Below are 22,820 nucleotides of genomic sequence, written 5' to 3' on the forward strand. Positions count from 1 at the left end.
CGGTTTCAGAATTGGTGATGACGGTTATGACGTGAGTCAAATGTGACGGTTCATAACATAACCGTCGGGGGGGGGGGGGGGGATCCAAGTCAATTGGTTGTTCTTGGAGATAGCGGGTTAACTCCGTGTCAGCGCGCGCTCTGATCGGTAAAGTGGCAGAGATTTCAGACCTCCGTTTATTAAGGAGATCTGTCACAAAACTCATCATCCGCGCCAACGTTTTTTGAGCAAATTTCAAAGCCGCACCCGCCCGCCATCCGCTGATTGTTTTGGGGTCTATGGCGATGCAATGCTTTGCTGATGCGAGCCGCAAAAAAAGCCATTGCCATTTGCCCATTAGCTCCGCCCATTACCGGAGAAACTGGTATGTCTTCTGCTTGTTCGAAAATGAATATGAATATTTCTAAATTTAATCCATTATTTTGACAGGAGAAGACAACAAAGAATAGTTTACATATAGCGTGTTGTTTAAGCGTGGTAAGACTCTCGCTCTCTCTCTCTTTGCATGTGTGAGAAACAGCGCTATCAGTAAAGCGACGGTGAGTCATGCGCCTTCACAAAGAGTTAACAGAGCATCAAATACAGGTGCGCTGTGCGTCCACTGAGATGAACTGAAAAGTTCAGATCGCTTGAAGGAGAGAGAACTCTGAAGCTCAGATGCTGAAATTAATGCAAGCGTCATGCGCTTCAGTCTATGTAGTAAACAAACCTGCACGTCTCTGCCATTCATTAATTCACACAGAGACGCGCAGAACACGGATTTATAGTTTAAACAACTTTTGCGGCTTAACATTTACAGATACTGGTCCATATGGAGATTTGATTTGATTATTTTATGCTAACTTTGGCAAATTCCATGACTGTCCATATTAAAATGCAAGTTTGATTTTCATGACTGGATTTCGAGATTCCGTCCTCGTTTTTTGCTTCATGGAAATCATAGAGCAAATTTCAAAGCCGCACCCGCCCGCCATCCGTTGCTTGTTTTGCGGTCTATGGCGATGCAATGCTTTGCTGATGCGAGCCGCAAAAAAAAAGCCATTGTCTGTTCTAGAAAGGATGCAGCAAAGATATTTAATGCTAAAGTATGAGGCATAGGCCTACGATGAGATGTGCTCTAGGTCACAGTGCAGTGCAAGTGAACGCGGCGCGCTGGTGCTTCCATGTCACGGTTATCATTGTCTGCTTTACTTGCTTTTTATTTATTAAAATACATGCAATTGGTTGATGAAACATTTATTAAAATTAAGATAAAATTTGTACAAAACGAAATTAGTTTTTAAGAAAGGTTTTCTACAAAGCAAAATTTTATGAAGTGGTAAATATCATGTCTGACGATTTACAAAACTTCATTAAGTGGTAAAAACCATGTCTCCCGATATATTGCGCATCTTATGATCCTATCTAAAAAATGAAAATAATTTTTGATAAAAAATGTTTGTAAAAAATATTTTAATGACACGGTTTTGGCGGTTATAGAGTTCTAATGACGGTGTTCAACTATAACCGTCGGTCTCACGGTTATATACTAACCGTCACACCCCTAGTGTTTAGGGCTAAGTTTAAAGGTCCTATGACATGAAAATTTCACTTTCTGAGGTTTTTTAAGATTAACATGAGTTCCCCTAGCCTGTATATGGTCCCCAAGTTTCTAGAAATTTGAATCGGTGTAAATTGAGATTTTTCTATCTTTCTCTGCCTTTGAGAAAATGGAAGCTCAAACGGGCTGATCTTGAATCTCCTCGTTGTGACGTTGTAACGAGAATTGTTACCTCCCCTTTCTCTGCTTTGCCCGCCCAAATATTTACATATAATTCAGTCGCAATGTCAGCATAGGCGTTACAAACAGACTTTTATGAAATGGATTCGACAGCACCGGCACAAACAGTGAGTAACAGTGTTCATTAATGCCTGATCTGTGATCAGTGATTTCTGATGTGCAGCTAATCATTCAAGTTCACACAGACTTTCTTTCTAAATCGTTTAATACTGATGCATCAGTGAATCAAGCCAGTGACTAAACGATCAAATTCGCGTTGTTTCTCTTAGTAGCATGAAACAAATCTGTTATTTAAATTGTGATTTAACTACAGAGAGCGATCAAAGAAGGCTCCCTTTTTTCCGGAGCTGTTACACATCGCGAGTATATCTGCACACTTGCCCAAACTGCCGTTACAATGAATGACGCTGTTATGCTGCACAACAAAGCTCTTACTGTATTCATGTGTTTGCTGTTAGCTGTGGTGAAAGCATTTTGTGAGAAAACGTGTTGCAATAATGACGAGATCACTGCATCCACGCGATAAACAGACTCTGTCTACTCAATGCTCATCACTGCAGCCTTTCATGTGATGGGAAAAGATCGAAAAAATAATTATATAATCAACACTTCCACGATTCGTTAATCTCGACAGCTGTAATAGTAAAATATATATATATATATATATATATATATATATATATATATATTTGAGAGGGGTTCCACATGAACGCATTTCGAATGCAAAGATGTCAGCCAATCACAACAGTTGTGGTTTACTCTGAGTCTCACAGCAGACACGCCCCTTCAAACAGAGCATTCAAGCCAGAGGGCTCATATCAGGATCTAAAAATGCTTTAAATTTCTAAATTGTAAATGTAAAAATCATACTAACAATATAAGTACACCTAAGAGAACTTAAAAAAGCATTTAAAGATAAGGAAATTATCCATGTCATGGGACCTTTAAATTATTTTCTGTGTTAATCAATTGAGCTTAACCAAAACTATTCTTTTACATTTCAAGATTCTCTCTTAGCAAACGCAATTTATTCATATCCATACGAATATCCAAGACCAACTTGCCCAGAAATACCTAGTTATAATCTAAAAGAAAGGAGGGTCCTTTTAATGTGTTGACTTAATCAAATGTTAAGGCTTGTGATAAACGGTAGACATTGACGACTAATGCAAATAATCCAGCTATACTACATAGTGTTCCACTATAGCAATGATTCCCCTCAGAGATCTGCTAACCCGTTAATTAAAAGATGGAAATGTGTCATAAGCAAGCGTTCCTTCCTGCGTTAATGGGACCAAACATTCTGCTTTGTCTTCCTGATTGTTTATAATTAAATGACCTCCTGTTCCCATTCTCTCCCACTACTTTGTACAGTAGACGTTAATGATTTCTCAACGCTCATACAGTGACCCTCCCTTCATAGACACTGACCTCCTCCTGTCCCCAAAATCTCCTCACACACATACAGATACAGACACACACACCCTGGAGAAAAGTACAAAGCGTCTCTTGTGTAGGAGCACAGAGGCTTGGTGACAGCGCTTTAACATGATGCTGATATTTTCATGGGAGAAGCGCAAGGAGAGAAAAGGATCTCCTCTACCGGGGCAGCTCATTCAACCAAGCTGCCTGACCTTCATCCTACCCCCGAGGTCCTTGGCTTGACTCACAACAACACACTGCGGCCACAGATAGCACAGCCAATGCCTGGCACAAGTGCTTTCAAACATGCTAGCGTTACACAGGCTGTACAGAAGATGATCCATGCTAATATTAACAAATACATCACACAAGAGCACCAACGGCCTGTTCGTACCGAGTTTGTTTTTTGTTGTAAGCTAGTTTGCTAATTTCTACCGTTTTGCTTATTTCCAAACAGCACACCCTCCATCTAAAATGCTGCTCTCCAAAGACATCTCATCAAACCAGATGTCAGTAACTGAATAAGTGCAAAATCTTTCACTAGCAAAAAAAAAAAAAAAAAATGCTGGTAAAATGCTAACATTTTCTGCAGTGATGCACCTAAATTACTATTAAAAGAAATAATAATATTGTTAATATTTGTAAAAATGTCTGTCATAACACAATAACATATTTTTATATATATACTTAAATAACAACAAATAAATATTAAACTGTAACTATGCTTCCACTATTCAAGCTCACTGATTGGTTTAAGAATAAACCGCGAAATTTATCCTAGATAATTTTGCTGCATATGCTACAAAACAACAAATTCAAATGTGTATAAATGGCTGTCAACAAGGGTCAACATAAATGGCTATCAACATCTTCCCTCCTGACTGCTTGCTCGGCTGACTGTCTACTCGCTGCCGAGCTCTGCCTGGAGTGTGCCAGCCCAAATTATTTTCTGTTCATTGCCAGTTCATTCAATAAAGACAGTTAACAATTTAGCTTCTGAGTACTAAGTTATTAACCCAACAATAGCGGGGGCAGTTAATTTTTTTGCAGTGGGCCGCGCAAACATATGTGTTTGGTTGTGTGGGCCGCGAGTTGAAAAAAGTTTGGGAACCACTGGTCTATACTGTTTTCAGTTGATATGTAAACAAAACTAAACACTCTTTATTGCATTTGGCAACCAATAATTGCAAAACACGTTGTGCTTCTTTACTTTTGCTATACAGTAAGCTTTCAAATTCAGCTTTTGCCAGGCGTGCCCCATCTGCCAAAAGACCTCACCGAGACCACCTACCCCCACACCGCTCATTCCGATGCCCATCTTAGAGGTGCCCTTCGAGCACATCGAGATGAATCTGGTAGGGCCATTGCCAAAGTCAGCCAGGGGACAAGAGCACATCCTGGTGATCGTCGACTACGCCACCCGGTGCCCGGAAGAACATCGCGGGTGAACTGTTCCTTTTATTCAGCCGAGTCGGCATCCCAGTGGAGATCCTGACCAATCAGGGAACCCCCTTTATGTCCCGGCTAACTTCTGCCGGCTGCTCCGGGTAAAGCAGCTCCAGACGACCGTCTATCACCCGCAAGAAAGGTTTAACCAGACGCTCAAGCAAATGCTGCAGACGCTCAAGCAAATGCTGCAGCTGCTTGCTGCAGATGATAGACAGGACTGGGACCAAATGCTACTGTACGTCCTATTTGGAATCCGGGAAGTCCCGCAAGCATCCACAGGCTTTATAGCTGTGCCACAGGGATGGCAGTGGCTCAGTGTTTCATGTAGGTTGTCTACAAACCGGAAGGTTGGTGGTTCAATCCCCGGCTCCACCTGACCAAGTGTCGAGGTGTCCTTGAGCAAGACACCTAACCCCAGCTGCTCCCAACGAGCTGGATGGCGTCTTGAATGGCTGAAACCGCAGTCGGTGTATGAATGAATGGGTGAATGTGAGGCAACTTGTAAAGCACTTTGGATGGCCATGTGGTCTGTTGAAAGCGCTATATAAATGCAGTCCATTTACCATTTACCCCGTTTGAGCTCCTTTTTGGCTGCCAATCCTGAGGGCTGCTGGATGTGGCCAAAGAAGCATGGAAGCAACAACAGCCCGCACCCCAGCTGTCCATCATCGAGCATGTGGCCAAAATGAGGCAGAAGTCAAACAAATGCTGAAGTTAGGGGTGATTGAACCATCCCCAGCCCCGCCCATGGTCCAGCCCAATCATCCTGGTCCCCAAACCAGATGGCACCCTCCGCTTCTGCAATGACTTCCGTCGGCTCAACAAGGTTTCAGAGTTTGATGGGAACCCAATGCCCCAAGTGGATGAGTTATTGGATCACTTGGGGAGGGTCCGGTACATCTCCACGCTGGACCTCACAAAGGGATATTGGCATGTACCCCTATCAGAGAGCGCTAAACCCAAGATGGCACAAAAATGAAGATACAAGCCTTCAAAGGGTTAGGGGGTATTATCACTGCTTCATCTCTAACTTCTTTTCTTTAGCCGCCCCCTTGACAGACCTGACCAGGAAGGGGCAGCCCGAACACGTGGTTTGGAGCCCTGAGGCAGAAGAGGCATTCCAAAGGATCAAGCAGGCACTTACCACAGAGCTGGTCTTATGTGCCACAAACTTAAGCTGCTACAAACGGATGCCTCGGGTATGGGATTGGGTGCCGTCCTATCCCAGGTCCAGGAGGGTGAAGAACATCTTGTATTGTTTATTAGCAGGAAGCTGACCACGGCCAAGAAGAATTATGCCGCGATGGAGAAAGAAGCGCTGGCCGTGAAGTGGGCAGTCCTGGAGCTGAGATACTATCTGCAAGGCCAAAAGTTTACCCTCCTCATAGATCACGCACCCCTGCAGTGGATGGCCAGGGCAAAGAACACCAATGCCTTGGTTATGCGCTGGTTCCTCGCGCTCCAGGATTTCCACTTCCTCGTCTGCAACCGGGCTGGAGCTGCTACTCCACGGACACTCATGGATCTGGTCAGCGTTCTCAGGTCTATCAGGGGTCATTCCCCACCCACCTCCAATGTTCCCCTTACTGTTCTTGTATCTTTCCTCCAGGAGCAGGACAACGCTTTGGGGGGGGGGGGGGGGGGTTGACGAGCGTCCCGACCGACTATCAGCGTTGCCCTGGAAATGGACAAGGAGCACCTGCACCCACTCGTCACGGGCTGATTGGACACAACTGCCGTTCATTCGCAGACGGCCAGATAAGCCGTTCGAGGCATGGCGACAGGGGTGAGACTAACGTACCTTCTCCTCTCCTTTCCAGACACAAGTGTGTAGCCGATCAGCCCCGCCACGAGCGCCACATGGAACCACGGAACACTGGACAAGAAGACGAAGAGCACATACTTACTGCAGCACCATTCACCTCACCTTGTGCGCCTAAGTTGTAAATAAATCCACCCTCCAGGGTACTTATTTTGAGCTCTCCTTGTCGTGTGTTCCTTCCACCCGTGACAGCATACAGATGTGTCAAGGAATTTGCTGAACCACAGACAACGTCAGAGTCGTCTTATCTGGGCTAAGGAGAAGAAGAACTGGACTGTTGCCCAGTGGTCCAAAGTCCTCTTTTCAGATGAGAGCAAGTTTCGTATTTCATTTGAAAGCCAAGGTCCTAGTGATAGTGAATTGGTGGGTTTTGGTGGGCCTGAGCTGAAATCATCACAATTAAAAGAACCAAAGACTTAAACTACTTCAGTATGTGTGCATTGAATTTATTTAATACATGAGTTTCAAAATTTGAATTGAATTACTGAAATAAATGAACTTTTACACAATATTCTAATTTACTGATATGCACCTGTATGTGTGAGAATATGCTGGACAATCTCAACACCCATTCACTGCCATTATGAAGCTTGGAAGAGTTACTTGTGGTTGACTTATATATCAGCAAGGCTGATATAATGGCCGGTATTTGGCAAATATTGGCACTGGCCGATAAGTTTTTCTGTTTGGCCGATATGTTCGATGTGGGACTTTTATTTTGATGGTATTATTTTATATACATCTCATCTGCTATCATCCACATTTAATCTGTCATCAGCCATCCACAGATGAAACCATTGATTGGAAACCACTGGCACCAATGGTCTCTACAGTCTACTTAAACTTACACTGCTTTAGGAAACACATTATTGTACCTATTTAAAACCCATATTTGTTATTTCTACATTCTTCTAAAATGAATTTTACAGCCACTGATCATCCACAGATTGTTAACCATCTTGAGTCAATACTGTGAAAGAAGAACCATTTGCTGGGCAAGTGTGTTCACATGATGGTGGGCAGTCACACTGACTGCTGCCATGCCCTGTCTTAACTTTGACACAATACATTCACTAAATGAATGGCTACCTCAGCAACAGGTTACCAATTAGCAGATAAAATAACACACTGCACTGACAAGAAATCATTATTAGTAGACAAAAACAAAAGGGCATTCAAAATGCAACGCAACTTTTATTTATGTTGTTGACCACATATAGTACACATTTAACTATGCAAAATCAAATGGCAACCGTGCCTGAGTCACTTGGATACAGTGCCACCAACTCCAAAGGAAGAGAAATGTCCATGCCAGACGTGCATCTCAATTGTGCTAACAGTAACTCAAACAAACTCACAAATGTCAGCGCTGTGTGTGGAAGTGTACATATGATCAGGTGACTGATTACCATGGTGGAATTAAATTATGAGAATTTGCATAATTGACACTCTACAGTGTCTTTACATTTCCAGAACAAGGGCAGTAAATACAGATATGAGAAGTGAAACATAATTATAAACAGGTAGAAGTATTTAAAACTCTTTAAACAAAAATAAAACCCTAAATAATAAATACAGTTATCTTTGATGAAATGATGAAAGTGCTGTGAGACATTATTACATAAATTTGCTTCCACTTGATTTTTATCAAGTGGTTGTGTACACACACTGCCAACACACATTTCAGTTCAAACAGCTTGTAAAAGTGCATGTCGCATCCAATGACCCCTTTAAGTTTTTAGGGAGATGCACCACAATACATTTTTAAAACTGAGCCTTTTCATGGAAACAAGTAATCTAATTATCTAATAGTTTAAGGACTAACTCACCTTGATGCACAGTCATGAGTGTCTGCAAGTTGCAATGTTGCCCGCATCAAGGGACATTGATTTGAATAGAAATAAAAATAAAAGATGATGCCAAACTTCTTAAGATTATATTTTCAAGTTTTCTTTTCTTTTAACAAGGCTTCAATACGATATCAGGATATGTTTCATTTCTATTGAGAAGCTTCAGAAAGTCATTGTGCAGCGTTTTAAAGCAGTTTTAAATAAACGACTAAAAAGATGACGTCACTGACCCCTTAACTGGAAGCACTAAACAATTCACATTTCTTGGCATTCCCTAAAATGTGTTCTTGACAACAAACGAATGGAACAGAAATCAGCAGATCTCGCTTCTTTCAAACTTGGATTATTTTTAATTTAAAACAGACCCATTTTGTGATGGGACGGCTCAAAAAAAAATAATTCAAGACATGATGACGCAACAGCCAAACTCTTGCATCTGCGTTTTTAAGACTCAAGCGGTGAGGATTTAAATGGGATGAAATTAATGATACAACATTTCAAAGGAAGTATTTTTTCAATGAAGCCATTCTCACTTCCTAACTCTAGTCATCGTACTCAAAGGAATAGATACAAGTCAAATCTGAAGCTTAGCTGGGATAGACTAAAACAACCTACCTGTTTCCAGAGGAACTCATCGTCCTGATTGATCCTCCACGTGGTGAGGAGGTGTATGGAGGACAGCACTCCTCCACTGAGCACTGCCGCCCTCATCCGCACGGGCAGCAGTGTGTAGATGATGTAGATGAAGAAGACAGACCACCAGATCCCCTCGGAGGCGCTGCGGGGGGCCACCATCAGCACCCCGAACACCTGCACCACCATTAGCACCCCAATCACAAGGTAGCTGACCATCCACATGTAGTCCTGGTGGAACCCGTTTCGGTTGCATACAACCATTAGGGCTAAGAACAGGGCCATGGCCACGGAGAGCACACAGGCGTAGACCACATCGGGCGGTCCGTGGATGCAGTGGAAGGTGAGCATGACACCACAAACGATCACCAAGACGCCCATCAGCATGGTGAGTGAGCTCTGGTTGAGCCTAAAGAAGTAGCGCTGGTATAGACGCTCCAGTTTGCGCGACTGGAACTTCTTGGATTGGAACACGCGAACCACCCGCTGCCAGCAGTCCTCCGCCGTCACTGACCCCGCGCCGCTGGCCGTGTCATCGCTGGAGCCATCACAACCCGAGCCATTTCCTTTTCTCCCCTTGATCTCGCCGTCCTCGAAACCCAGGTCCACAGATTTAAGCCCCACACCCTCCCCTCCACTTCCTACTTTCCCATAGTGGTCTTCTTGCCATCCGCAGCGTACGCCGAAGTTGCCTCCTCCGGACCGGGTGGCCTGAGCATGGGGCGGCTGGGGAGGAGGCTCCATGGCTTCCACGTCCCGCAGGCAGCTCATGTAGCGTGGGTTGCAGAGAGAGGAGCCAACCTTGCGCTTGGACTTCTTGCCATTGCGCTCGCCCCACGCGGTCTTACGGTCATCCACTCTGGCCACTAGGAAGCGGTTGATCCAGGACATTCTGTAGGAAAACCCAAGTGAGAGACGTGCATGTTTATGCATGTAGTTCAAAAGAATTGTAGAAATGTACTTCTGGTTAAATATGGTTTTAAAAAACTTTTTCTCTTTTATAAGAAAAGATTACATTTAATGACTCTAAATTGTCAGGTGATGTGACCATTAATTAAAAAGCAATAACATACTTTCCGTAAGCCTTAATGTAAGCTCACATTTATCTTTACTATGCAAAATGTTATGGGTGAAATCCAGTCATTCCAATAGGAATCTAGCATTCACGTGAGAGAGAAAAAGTTCCCCATGAAGATTTAAGTTGTGTTAAAGTTGGTCACATGACCGAAAGCTGTTGTTTGCAATGGCCTTCTGTGCTTCATGCATCTCTATGCTATTGATAATGGACCTTTTTTGTACTTAAAATTTCACTGTGGACACATCTTTAATAAAAAATAAATTTAAAGTTGAAACATGCATAAAAATGGATCCATTCATAAACATCTCTTGGAGAGTCCACATGACAGAGCAGACAAATTACAAGATTTTTTTTTTTTTTTTAATTAATAAGCAGTGAAGCAGTTTTGTTAAAATGCTTTTTTTCCCCCTTATAAATTATAATAATAAAACTTTTTTTTCTAAACTACCTGACAATGTTTCCTTTACATGAATTTCAATATTGTATTCAAGGTTTTTGATTCTTCACTGATTTTAGAATATTTTTATTTTATTTTATGCAACCAAAGATATTAAAAATACGTTTGAACTGAGATTAAAAACATGTTCATAAGGGAAGAGGTATATTCAAGCCATTGTCTGTACACTACCACTCATTAAGATCCTTTTTTTTTAAAGAAACTAATTATTTAGGCTGCAATAAAGTGACAACAAAGAAGACATTAAAATAAAAACAGTTCTTTTACATTTGTATTCCTCAAAAATTCTGAAAAATAAACAAATAAATAATCAGCACAACTGTGTTGCAAATCAACATATTAGAATGATTTCAGAAGAATCATGTGGGACATTTTAAAACATATTTAAAAAGAAAACACTTTCATTATAGTACTGTGCATTTTAGTGCATTCAAATAAATGCAGCATTGATAAGCATAAGAGACTTCCAAAAATATTGGAAAAATCTTGCCACAGCATATAAACTGTATTTTTAATGTGTTTTAATAAATGAACAGATGTTGTCATTATCGACTCATGCACGTGGCAGAATGTATGGGTGAAATAATGCATATTTTGTGGATCTCTTTACCTGTGTGGGTTCTGGTGTGCACCCCAGCCCTGATCTTGCTGTCCGAGACACTCATTTAGAGCAGTGGATGAGCAAAAAGCAAAAATGTAGAGTTCTGATAAGTGATTGATGGATTGATCAGGGTGTCCAGTTTCGTTTAGTTACTGACGACTGGCCCGATGGATCTGAAGAACTGATACTTTGTTCAACTGTATCTTCATAATGCCTGGATCTGTTGACGATAAACCATCAATAAAACACATTGTAAGACAAATAAAATCCATTAACAGAATCATTCCATCTGGGCAATTTCACTGTTGAATGATTTAAAGCTAGAGTTATTGCAATTTCACATTGTCTACAATTCCCTTCCTCTGACAGGTACACTATTTAACAGGCTGAAATTACTGTAAACAAAAAAAAAAAAAAAAAACCCAGAGCCAGCTCTTAAATCAATTTATGATCATTTAGTGTATTTTATGCACCCTGTAAGTACTTTATATGCTCTTTCGATATTGTACATCTTAAGAATCATGCAAATAAAGCTTTATTGACTGCAACGCTGAATATGAAAACTAAGTATCAATGCATAAGCAGATATTATTGCACTGCTCTCTGGAACACTTGATTTGCATTGGACAAATATTTCCAAGTAATGACAGTTGTCCAGGGCAACACTGTATAACTGACTGCTTAACATTCATTTATGACTTTGCATTAATCCACACTGACTAATTGTTGTTCAAAGACTTTGGACATTTTAATTTTTCATATTAAATTTCATATTAAATTTAGTGGTTAAAACATATTGAAGGCAATGCCACTTTCTATCAGTGATAACTGTTTGTTTGCCTAATCAGATAATTCCAGATTACTAGAGATAAGAAGTGATCATCTTAAATGGATCCAATCACTCAGGCCTAAACCAGCAGAACGAACATATGAATGATCTATATTCTTATTAAAATTAGCAAAAAAATTCTTAATTACACTTTTTATTTTATGTTTTATTAATATGTGTTTTTAATATAATGTCATGTATCCTAGTTCAGTTTGTTGCAGCTATGATTCAGCTCATAAAAACTGAGGAGCTAAATGAAATTTACATTTACATTAAACACTGGTTAAATTGGTGTGCATCTCTCATTATTGCACTTTTAACAATAATAATACCTCTCAACAAAATTTGCTATTTTGATATGTTGGTTGATAAAACTGTCAACCAAGTCATAAACTTATTTCCAATAGCATTTATGCCAGTTAAAGTATGTATCTCTTTCAAATGCTTTTCCATAGTTATTTACATTGTAAATCTAGCATATTCAAAATCTGTATGTATTTACAAAACTGGTGTTTTTAGCAGCTGAGGCAATAACGGCAAAGTTGACATCTTTTCTCTCAGTCCGATTAGTACGAACAACCTGTCAATATTATTTCCTATTTTGTAAAGTCAATGACATGTTATCATCAGTTTTTCTTTTGATACTGGAGCAAATGGGAGCCCCAAGGTTTTTTTGTTGATGTTCTTCTTCTTATTATTTGCCTATAGGCTATGTGTTGAAGTTTTTGTTTATTACTAAATTAACCCAAATACAAATTCCACTTCTGAGAAAACCAGAAATGTCAAAAGTATCCAAACTAAATTATTTTTTTACAACAATGGTTCTATACACAATAGAAATAAGATAAAGGCTAGTATGATAGAAACAGTAAGAGTATAGTGCTAGTATACCATTTCTAGCAAGTTCACTCCCGCTTTGGAACGATTCGGTCCGGGTTATTAACGAATCACTCGGTTGAGAATCGATTAATCGGTCAACTCCAACTCAAAACAATGCTTCACGCACAAACCGAGCATCGCTACTTTCGATGAAACAACGATCAAATGACACAGTACAATGCATGTAAACTCATAACCAATCTACTGAGTCATATTCAGAATCCGAGGCCATACTAAAGATGATAACTGCACATATAGCAGGACATGTGGTTGTATCTGTCAAGCCCTGTATTCCCTCCGGGACGTTTGCACGACATTTCAACAGCCGTGTGCTGATGTTACATAATGCAAATATAGAGATCACAGTGTCGCATCAGTCTCTCAACACTATGTGTTATTAATCTAAATCCCAGTTTCCTCTAATGGAAGACCGCTGCATCAGTCAAATTGTGCTTCCATTAAAAAAAAAAGACCATAAACGACTATTTACGCTAGAAAGCATCGACGCGTGCACATATAAACATCAACTGTTCGCCGTCGCCATAACGTATGCATGCTGCATAATTTCAGCGCTTCATCGATGGCTCATGTTGCCAGAAGAACTATGCAGCATTTCTCCCACAGGCCGTTTGGAGATGTTTCGTTCGTTACATAACACTGAGTGTGTGTTCAGCGTTCAGTGTGTGTGTGTGCTTGTGTACCATATTCACAGCAGTGACCGTGTCGAGGCTGTTACAGTAACAGTGTGCAGATACTTGTGCAACACAGCATGTCACACCCGATCGCAAAGTGTGGGCTACACAGCCCCGTCCTTCACCCAAGAAAAGCCCGATTCTAGCGCGCTCCGGGTCGTGCACACATCCACCCGGTCCAGATCCGCGGTGGACATGTTATGGGGATCATAACGCGCGGAACATTCCAACGCATCAGTCATCGTCGCCTTGTTTTACAGAGGCAAACACGCACATCTCAACCCTCAGATGAACATCAAGCCTTATTCCCCAAGCCTCACGCATGACATCTGTTTAGACACCGGCAGCCGCGGTTTTGCACCTATATCTTTCACGAATTTGCGGGAGCGCTCGACATTTAGGGCAACATCAGCAGGCACTGCATTTAATCTTGAATATATCGCTGGTGTGAATGGACAGAGGGAGAGGGGTGTTGCATTTGGCCGTTGCTATGTCAAAACCAAGGCTGCATTAAAGCCGTCCACACGCACGCATCCGACTCTTCCGAGTGTCCTCTATTCAAGACAAACGCGAGTATAACGTCTGTCCATCAGAAATCATACTAGTAAGCAGCCCTACATAAAACATGACTGATCACCCTGGAAAAAGATCTGACTCACCGTGCACATCTCTCCGGTTCTGGCGCTACAGCAGTGGCGTCGCCCTCGATCGCTCCGCGTCCGTGTTATCGACAGGGCGATGTGTTTTTGCAGGCATCGAGGACGAGGGGACAGAGGGCCACAGACAGTGTAGCTCTGCCTCGCTGCTCAGTCGTTTCCCAGCCTCTCCCCCTTCACACAGACGCGGTGCCAGTCTCGATCTCCACGCGTCTCAACACTCCCCCTAAAGGCCTGCGAACAAGCAGCTCCTCACTGCCAGCTGCCTTCACCTGTCCCCCTCCTCCTCCTCCTCCTCCCCTGCTCTCATATGGAGACAGACGCTCAAACAGGTGACATCTATCTATCTATCTATCTATCTATCTACCTATCTATCTATCTATCTATAGATAGACAACCAAAATATTTGGACACTAGCCTGTAATAGCAAAATGTCAAAACCAATGGCATTTATTTGAAAGCCACATACCACAAGCAGACTCTTTATAAAAAATAAAAAAAGAAAGAATTTTTTTTAAAGAAAAATTGTTTTACATTATTCAGTTATAGATATAGTGATCAAAGGAAACTGCTTTGTTAGCCCACCTATGGGACCAAAAATGCCAATTTGGTACAAATTGGATTTTTGTTGAAATTCTAATAACATTAAAACTCAAGACATGTTTCATACTTGGTTTATAATTTATGTCATTGCCTCTAAAACTATAATAACTTTTCTGAACACATTTAACTTTTTTTTAATTGCACAGTCCTTAAGCAAAGTATTTTCCCATACTTTCCCCTTATTGTATGCAATTATGTTTATATTTATTATTTTTTATTTTTCATCCTCTCACGCATACTGATAAATTAACAGTTTTTTTCAGTTGTATCTTTCATTTTAAGTACTGGTCTTATTAGTTGCTACCATAACCGGGAAAAACTAAATGGCTCAAAATATTAGCGATATACAGTATATTGCACTGTCAGCTGCCAACACTGTAAGACGTCCTGTCTGACACTGGTGACATTTTACTGCATGCATATCAGCCAGAGTTCCTCATAACATATCAGATAAAAAAGAAAAAAGCCTTGAAGTCAGTCGTCCTCACTATTGTCCTTATCTAAACCACTGAATCTTTTGCCACATCTTATATAGATTTTTATTTTATTTATTTATTATTTAGACATTTCTTATCAATGTAACTTGAAAGTTTACGGTGTAGATACTGTTAAAATGTTTGTTGTCATTTTTCTACTTCTATTTTATTTTATTTTTATTTGGCAAGGTTGCATTAAATTGATCAATCAGCATATTAGAATGATGAGGATCATTTGACACTGAAGACTGGAGTAATGATGCTGTAAATTCAGCTTTGTATCACTGGTATAAATTACATTAGAAAATATATTGAAACAGAAATCACTTATTTTTAATTGTAATATTATTTCACAATTTCAATGTTTTTACTGTATTTTTATCAAATAAATGCAAGCCTTGGTGAGTAAATAATTAAACGATAGTGTAAATGACTTCTCTGAATTAGCACTCTTGCTCTATGTTTTCAACAACAACAACTGCAGGCCAAAATGTCGCAGTGACTCTGTTCTGACTCATGCAACTTTACAATGGTCTCATAAAAACTAATTTAAAAACCATTTACAGTTAACACATTCAATAAGTGCCCTATTGACTATCCAAATTAACAGTTTTTATGATGCACTGCAAAAATATACTAGACAATGAATTCTAGTGAACATAATAGACAAATTTCCAGCTGTACTGATCTGTGTAGTTATGCAAACTGCTAGAGAGCCAAATATAACACCATGAATGGCTATTGTTTAAATGTTTGGTATACCTACTTCCATGCACATTTGAATAGACAGGGGACAAGCCAAGACAAATGCAACTAGTAAGTAAAATAAAGACTAACTAGTGAAGACAAACCAGTTTCATTTTAACATAGCACACCCACCATTTATTAAGCGCAGAAGTGTCACAATGCCTGGTCTGTGTTTCCCTGGGTGTCCACTAGTGGTCTCACTTACCCATAGAGTCACCCCACTGCAGGCACTACATTTCCCACAAGTCTTTGTCCCTTTCATCACCGTTAATTGAACACCTGTTAAATGCACTCATCTGTCCACACTTTCATCGTTTTTCACCTGTCCATATAAACCTGGTTTGTTTCTATCTGTTTCATGGAGTCCTTGTTTCATGTCAGCCTGCTTTCTCGTGTTCCCGTGTTTTTCATGTTTCCTGTTTTTGGACTGCTTTCGTTGTTATTGACCTCTTTCCTGTTTTGGATTTGGTTTTTGGATTTCCCATTAAACTCTTCAAATGGCTCCCTTGTTTTGTGTGTGCATTCGTAACAAGAAGGATATGTGTCTTGCGATCATTAAATGATGTTGATTAAAACATCTAAACACACACACTAGGACACAAACATGAGCAGCCTGCTTTTCATTTACACAAAAGCTTGGAATGATTTCCGTCTGCTGTGTTTACACAATAGTAATTCAGTGCCGCTGTACACTGCTTGTTGTTTTGCTGTTCTGTGGTGAAGGCAGACATGAAAAAGGGTAAAGTAAATGCAGTACTATTTGTCTAATGCTCAGCTGACAAATAGGTCTGGATAGACTGCCAGATCTTTGCCCTTCATAGGTTCCTCGATGCCTTAAGGTAGGGCTGTGCTCTCTGAGGAAGCGGTGCTGCTGTTCGTTTGATTCGGCCACAGTATCGTAGAACTGTAATAGTGAAACGTTAAGATAATATACCATTAACAGTTCTTTAGCTGAAAGAAGGCCATGCTTGTGTGAACAAAAGTGTAGTAGTTAACCCTATTAAGCATACTATTATCATATTTGATAAAATGCAAATTTCCAAGGCCTCTATACTATTAGCATGATCAGAAGGTTGGCTGGAAAAACCTGTTGTACATAATCTAGTGTGCTCTAGTTTGTACTGTAACTTTTATGTTAATAATTCAAGATTAACACTTATTGGTCTGAAGCAACTTAGGTTTACTTGATTATCCATAAAAAACTTTTTTTTAGACAAATTGGATTAAAATATTAGTATCGAACATGGTATCATTGTGCTGCATTGATTTAATTGTCTTGCCCCTACAATAAAAACTACACAACTATTTAAATATATCGAATTGGGAGGTATGAAAGTAGTCTTTTATATTGTTATAAAGGTCTCATTATATACAAGTATACATCACTAAATCAGCCTAAATTCATTAATTTTATAACATGTTATTTTATTTGAATTCATTTATTTTCATGGGTTAAATCATAAAGATTGCTCTTTAAAGTAACAATTACAAATTATTGATCTTTACAGTGTAGCCTAGTATATTTGCCAAAAAATTAATAAATAAAACGTTTTCCATTTCAGTAAAATCTGATTTCTTTAACTATCCGCTTATATGTCAGGAGCCAGGCTTTGCAGGGTTAGGCACACAGCCAGGTGTTAAACTACATCAGCACTTGTCTTATGTGACATAACCTGAATACTGTTATAAACAACGTATTACATAACAGTTGTGCCAATTAGAGGGGCATTTATGTTTAAGTTGTAAGCAGTAGAAACCATATGCATGACAATCATTGCAATTAAAGCAATCAAAACAAACAAACATCACATAGAAAGCTCTTTATCACCTGTAATTACACATAGACAGGGCCCTGCTGAGAGTCCAGCTGTCAGTAGTGCATCACTTGTCACATCGGCTCCCAACAATGGCCGCATGATTTCTGTGTCTGACGATTAGTGGCTGCCAGAGGAGTTTAATTTCACGTGTTTGACAGCCTGATTGCTTCAGCGTGACGGCGTAAACAGGAAGGAAGGACCCTTGGACATAAACTCAAAAACACAAGACACTTTTGATCACAACTCCAGTTACGCCGGAATATTAGCCTACTCTTTCTATTTTAACCGTATGCTTCTATTTTTAACCACTGTTTTATATGTGGAAATGAGGTTGAAAGTTGAAATACCTGTTGTTTGAAGAAGGAAGTGATCTGCTGTCATAAATGAGATGGCAGGTTTGAACACTTTCGTGTGGGTGTATGTGTGTTTATGATGAGTTTCAAAGTAGTTATGGATCACACTCCTCTTACTGAGCTACATTCCTGTTCTCTTCCAAGCTGTAATTTTACATTTCCTTTTAAATCTTTGAAAGCACATCTAGGTGAAATTACATATATAGTCTGGCCACATAAATCTAGCTTAAGATGCCATACAAAATCAAAGCGCATGTGCTAAAATAAACAATTTTACTGTTATGTTAATGTTAATGTATAGGTGACTGATTGTAATATTAATAAATATAATTCTAAATATAGAGAAGTCACAATACAATTAAGTATTACAATCAAATAAATAATGTGTTACAAGGAAAAACAGTTATTAACAAATATTTAAAATATGTACACATTCATGTTTATTTGTATGCCTAATATGTTAAAAAAGCCAAATGTTTCTTGCTGCGTCACATTCTGTTAGGAATAACATTAGTCATGTAAATTATACAATATTTTCAATTCAAAATGGTGAAATTTGACAGTGGAAAAAGCTGAAATTTTTGCATCACTGGATACATTTGTCCATTTAGAATTTTTGATAATTTTACAGAAATAACAGATAATAACATGTACTCCACAAGACAAAATAATAACGCAAATTATGATTGTTTTCAGACAGGTTTCCGTCTGCCATTAGTCTGCAGAGAGTCACTCTACATTTTTGAAGCCTATAGGGCTAGGCTGTTAAAGAAACTAGTGTTATTTCTCCAGAACACCTATTTTATGTTGTGATGTAAATCACTGCACTGTTCTTATTTGAGAAATCTCAGATATGCACAAAGTCTAGAATATAATTCAGCTGGATTCAATTGTAGCGGTTAAGATCTTGCTTTTCTTTGACTCTTTTATCTACCCACTTTTGGATTAAAAAAATAGTATGTAGCCTACCGAGAGAGTGAGAGAGAGAGAGAGAGAGAGAGAGAGAGAGAGAGAGAGAGAGAGAGAGAGGGGCACACTGTAGCGCGAGACTCATCATTACAAAAGGCGCTCGCACAAGAAACAGACCCGTTGCATTTGCACACCTTGTATTACAGTCTCGATTTATAATCACCCGTGCGAGGGAATATATCTTAGGATCTCTGCGTATGCAGCTCAAACAGAAGCTTGACTGTTCAATCGTGATACCCTCTTCTTCCTCGGGAGGCATATGTATTTGGTATCGCCGTTTCTTCAGTAAGGACCAATGCATGCATGCACCCGCCTCCCTGCGCTCCCAAATAGATGGTGCAAGTAAAGATGTCCAAATCTTCCGCAGACCCTCTGTCTGGTGTAGAAAGCGCTTCTCAGTCGCACTATTTTCAGGTAAGAATTTTGGAGGATTTGAATCTGATCTCATAAATGGTTAATTTCTTGCTACTTGTTGTTGAGCGGTCGTGCATTGAAGCGCTTCATATACCCGCAGAGCGCTACAGCTACACAATCTGCCCGTGTAATATCGCCTTTAACGCGCTTTCAGTCAGTCACGCGCTCTCGTTTTTAATGAGCGGAGGAGAGATGTTGATAAGATTTTGATGCTCCTCCATCCATCATCAGCGAAACTCCCAATTCCTGTTTTTCCTCCGCCCTGAGATTTCCCACCGCAGCCAAGGCCTCGTCCTTCAGGCCGGGCATCTGTAGACACACTGCTCATTTATCAGTTCAAACTTGCTTTCTGTCAGTTTCGACGGATGAACGGGTTTATAATCTTTATGGTAAAACCTCACTAGTCATGTGTCTCACCTGTAGCCAACTCAAGTCCAATGGTCACCTGCCCTGCTTCAAATACCACATTAAGCTGTTTTTGAAGATGGTAACTGGTTTCTAGCAGGTCTATTAGCTGGTCCAAACTGGTCAATAGCTAAACCATCATGGACCAGCAACAAACCAGATATTAGCTGGTCATACCCGTTAAAATGGGTCCGTTTTATCCGTTTTAAATTTTGCTGAATTGGCTATGAATTCGTATAATCTCATTCATGTTTTTCTATACTATTTACGCTCCAATCGCGTTTTTGTTTGGGGTCTAGTACTTACTCCAACATTATGTTTTCATAAATTTAGAATAAATAAATAAAAAGCTAAATTTTCCTGTGAGATTTGGTTAGATTTTCCAACACGTCTATTGTTAAATACCAAAAAAAAAAGTTAGTTGCTAGTTACATAATAAATGTAAATTGCTAGTTACATAATAAATACAGTCATTATGTTAAAATTGTGTCCTAAAAACCAGTCTGACTAACTAGCAGTTAGTTGAGGGCTATCAGTATTACTTTTTGTATTTAAAGATTTCAGATCCAAAAGAAAACCAACTTGTAAGACTGAGCAGTTGATGCGTTTAATACTATATATATGCTGACTAGGACAGTTACAACCTTTATATCTATATGTCATATTTAAAGACTTTACTTTCGAATATTTAAAGAGCTTAGAGTAACTCCAGACCCATTTCCTATGATGTGAGCATTAATCTAAGTGCTGCTGGAGCTCCACAGTCACATCTGGTGTCCTAGCCCAGTTTACCAACTTACTGCTTACACACAAAATCTTTATTTGTCACAATTTCTGAAACCTGTCACTCAAACACCAGAAGCACATCTGCAGAACCATACACTAATTCTCAGCCTTTACTCTGTTTTTCATTTCATAAAAACACTTTTTGAAAAAACACAACAGACAATTCCCTATGTAACACACCAAAACTGTGAAAAACAGGAATTAAGATTATGAGAAAGGTGTTTGCAGATGTTTGCTTTTGAGATGTGTTTGTGATATTTTGAATGCAGTGCTTCGTTATGCAAGAGATGCGAGGCATTTTGTATTTTGCGTGTGCAATTCTTGGATTTGAATGTAAAGTTTTGAAAAAAAAAGGAGGCAAAGTGTTGAAAATGTGTGCAAGCAATTGGAACAAAAAACTGGGTTTTTCAACAAATTGCATCTTATTTACAAGGCGTCTTGTGTCTGATGTTACTGTAACAGGGTGACTGTTTGTTTTGATGTGTTTGTCTCCGTATAGCTACCACGAAAGTTGCCGAAGCGCAAGGGTCGTTTTAAACGCTCAGATGGCAGCACCTCGTCTGACACCACCTCCAGCTTCATCAAACGACAGGTAAGACGCCGCTTAACCAGTCAGCGTTCCCATGCTATATATAGTTTCTGTCATTAGGTTTCCATGTGAGGCTGTTTGAGTGGTTACTCTGTGTTAATCAATTCTTTAGCATTGACAGACGTTTTGTAGATTGACTAGGAGAAGTGACTCTGGAGGCGGGAACCAGCAGGTGTCTCGTAAACCCTTTTCATATTTCAGGGTTTCTCAGAAGTGGAAGTTGCATAAAAGCATGCATTTAGCAGACAATTTTATCCAAAGCAAATTACAATTTATTCAGGCTAACATATTTTACCTAACGTGTTCCCTGGGAATCGAACCCACAACCTTGCGCTGCTAACACAATGCTCTACCACTTGAGCCACAGGAACATGAACATATATATATATATATATATATATATATATATATATATATATATATATATATATATATATATATATATATATATATATATATATATATATATATATATATATATATATATATATATATATATATATACACACACACATACATACATACATACATACATACACATACATATACATATACATATACATACACATACACATATATATATATATATATATATATATATATATATATATATATATATATATATATATATATATATTTATATTGCAGAGGTATATGCTTATAATAAAGCTAAATGTAGTACTTTTAATATACCTTTACTCATATTTTAATATAAATATGCACACAAAATATATTCTTATGTAATGGTACATTATGTAATATGTAATGTATATGTGAGGGTGTTGTTTATATGTATGTGTGTGTGTGTGTGTGTGTGTGTGTGTACTGTATATACAGTATATATTAATGAAACAAAGTGAAATAAAGATGTTTGTCTTTCTCCTAATAAATGAGCATTAAATAGGATAATAAAACTGGAGAAATGTTGATAGAACTTGATACTTAATTTTTTTTCCCTAAATTTTTTTACAATCAGGACCAAGGAGTTTTTCTGAAGCATATGAGTATGGTGTATTTGTGGTGTATTTCACTAAAACCAAAATTCGTTGTTTGGGTGTTATGAAAGGCTGTTTTCGTGTTGTTAAAACATCTGAAAACTTCTCAATTTCCACACTCTTAAAAACTGTTACTAATGAACTACTGGCTGCTGCAATCATTAATCTCACTAGACGTTTAGAAAAAGAGTCTTAGTCAAATCTCTTGTATCTGGGTGACAGTATGTCTTCAGATTTCTATTGCATTTTTTCTTCTTTAGTTTTTACGTTCCTTCAGTGTCTAAAAACCCTGTCTAATGTGTATTAGTATCAGTATCTATAAGGATAAAGTCTACCCTGATCTGTCACTGTCTCTCTCGTGCTGTAAGTCGAGACGTGGCCGCTAGGTGGAGGCAGCTCCATTACTCTCCTGCAGCTTCTTCATCTGTTTTTTAAGAGAATCTTTTGAAAACACCAAAAGGTAAAAATAGGAGCACAAGCACACTGAATTTATCCATGGCACACTTCAACATCTATGT

The 22,820-nt window shown here is 39.2% G+C and overlaps 2 protein-coding genes across 5 annotated transcripts in view; one reads left to right on the top strand and one right to left on the bottom strand.

Moving 5' to 3' along the window:
- Positions 1-14,366, bottom strand: part of LOC128011259 (adenylate cyclase type 6) — a 58,904-nt gene extending 44,538 nt beyond the window's left edge. Inside the window, exons 1-3 of the mRNA XM_052593454.1 lie at positions 14,152-14,366; positions 11,102-11,312; positions 8,939-9,848 (exon numbers count right to left, since the gene is read on the bottom strand). Coding sequence (XP_052449414.1) covers positions 8,939-9,847 — 909 coding nt within the window. The 5' untranslated portion in view covers position 9,848; positions 11,102-11,312; positions 14,152-14,366. The remainder of the gene's footprint in view (positions 1-8,938; positions 9,849-11,101; positions 11,313-14,151) is intronic.
- Positions 14,367-19,169: 4,803 nt separating this feature from the next.
- Positions 19,170-22,820, top strand: part of LOC128011305 (voltage-dependent L-type calcium channel subunit beta-4-like) — a 35,245-nt gene continuing 31,594 nt past the window's right edge. For 2 of the 4 annotated variants that reach the window (XM_052593544.1, XM_052593545.1), the window contains exons 1-2: positions 19,171-19,527; positions 21,218-21,310. In XM_052593544.1, the coding sequence (XP_052449504.1) occupies positions 19,447-19,527; positions 21,218-21,310 (174 nt within the window). In that variant the 5' untranslated portion in view covers positions 19,171-19,446. Of the gene's footprint in view, positions 19,528-21,217; positions 21,311-22,820 lie in introns of all 4 variants that reach the window. The other 2 variants (XM_052593546.1, XM_052593543.1) reach the window with 2 other exon arrangements.

The sequence above is a fragment of the Carassius gibelio genome, chromosome B23 (genome assembly GCF_023724105.1).
Source record: "Carassius gibelio isolate Cgi1373 ecotype wild population from Czech Republic chromosome B23, carGib1.2-hapl.c, whole genome shotgun sequence".
In the NCBI taxonomy this organism is placed as follows: Eukaryota; Metazoa; Chordata; class Actinopteri; order Cypriniformes; family Cyprinidae; genus Carassius; species Carassius gibelio.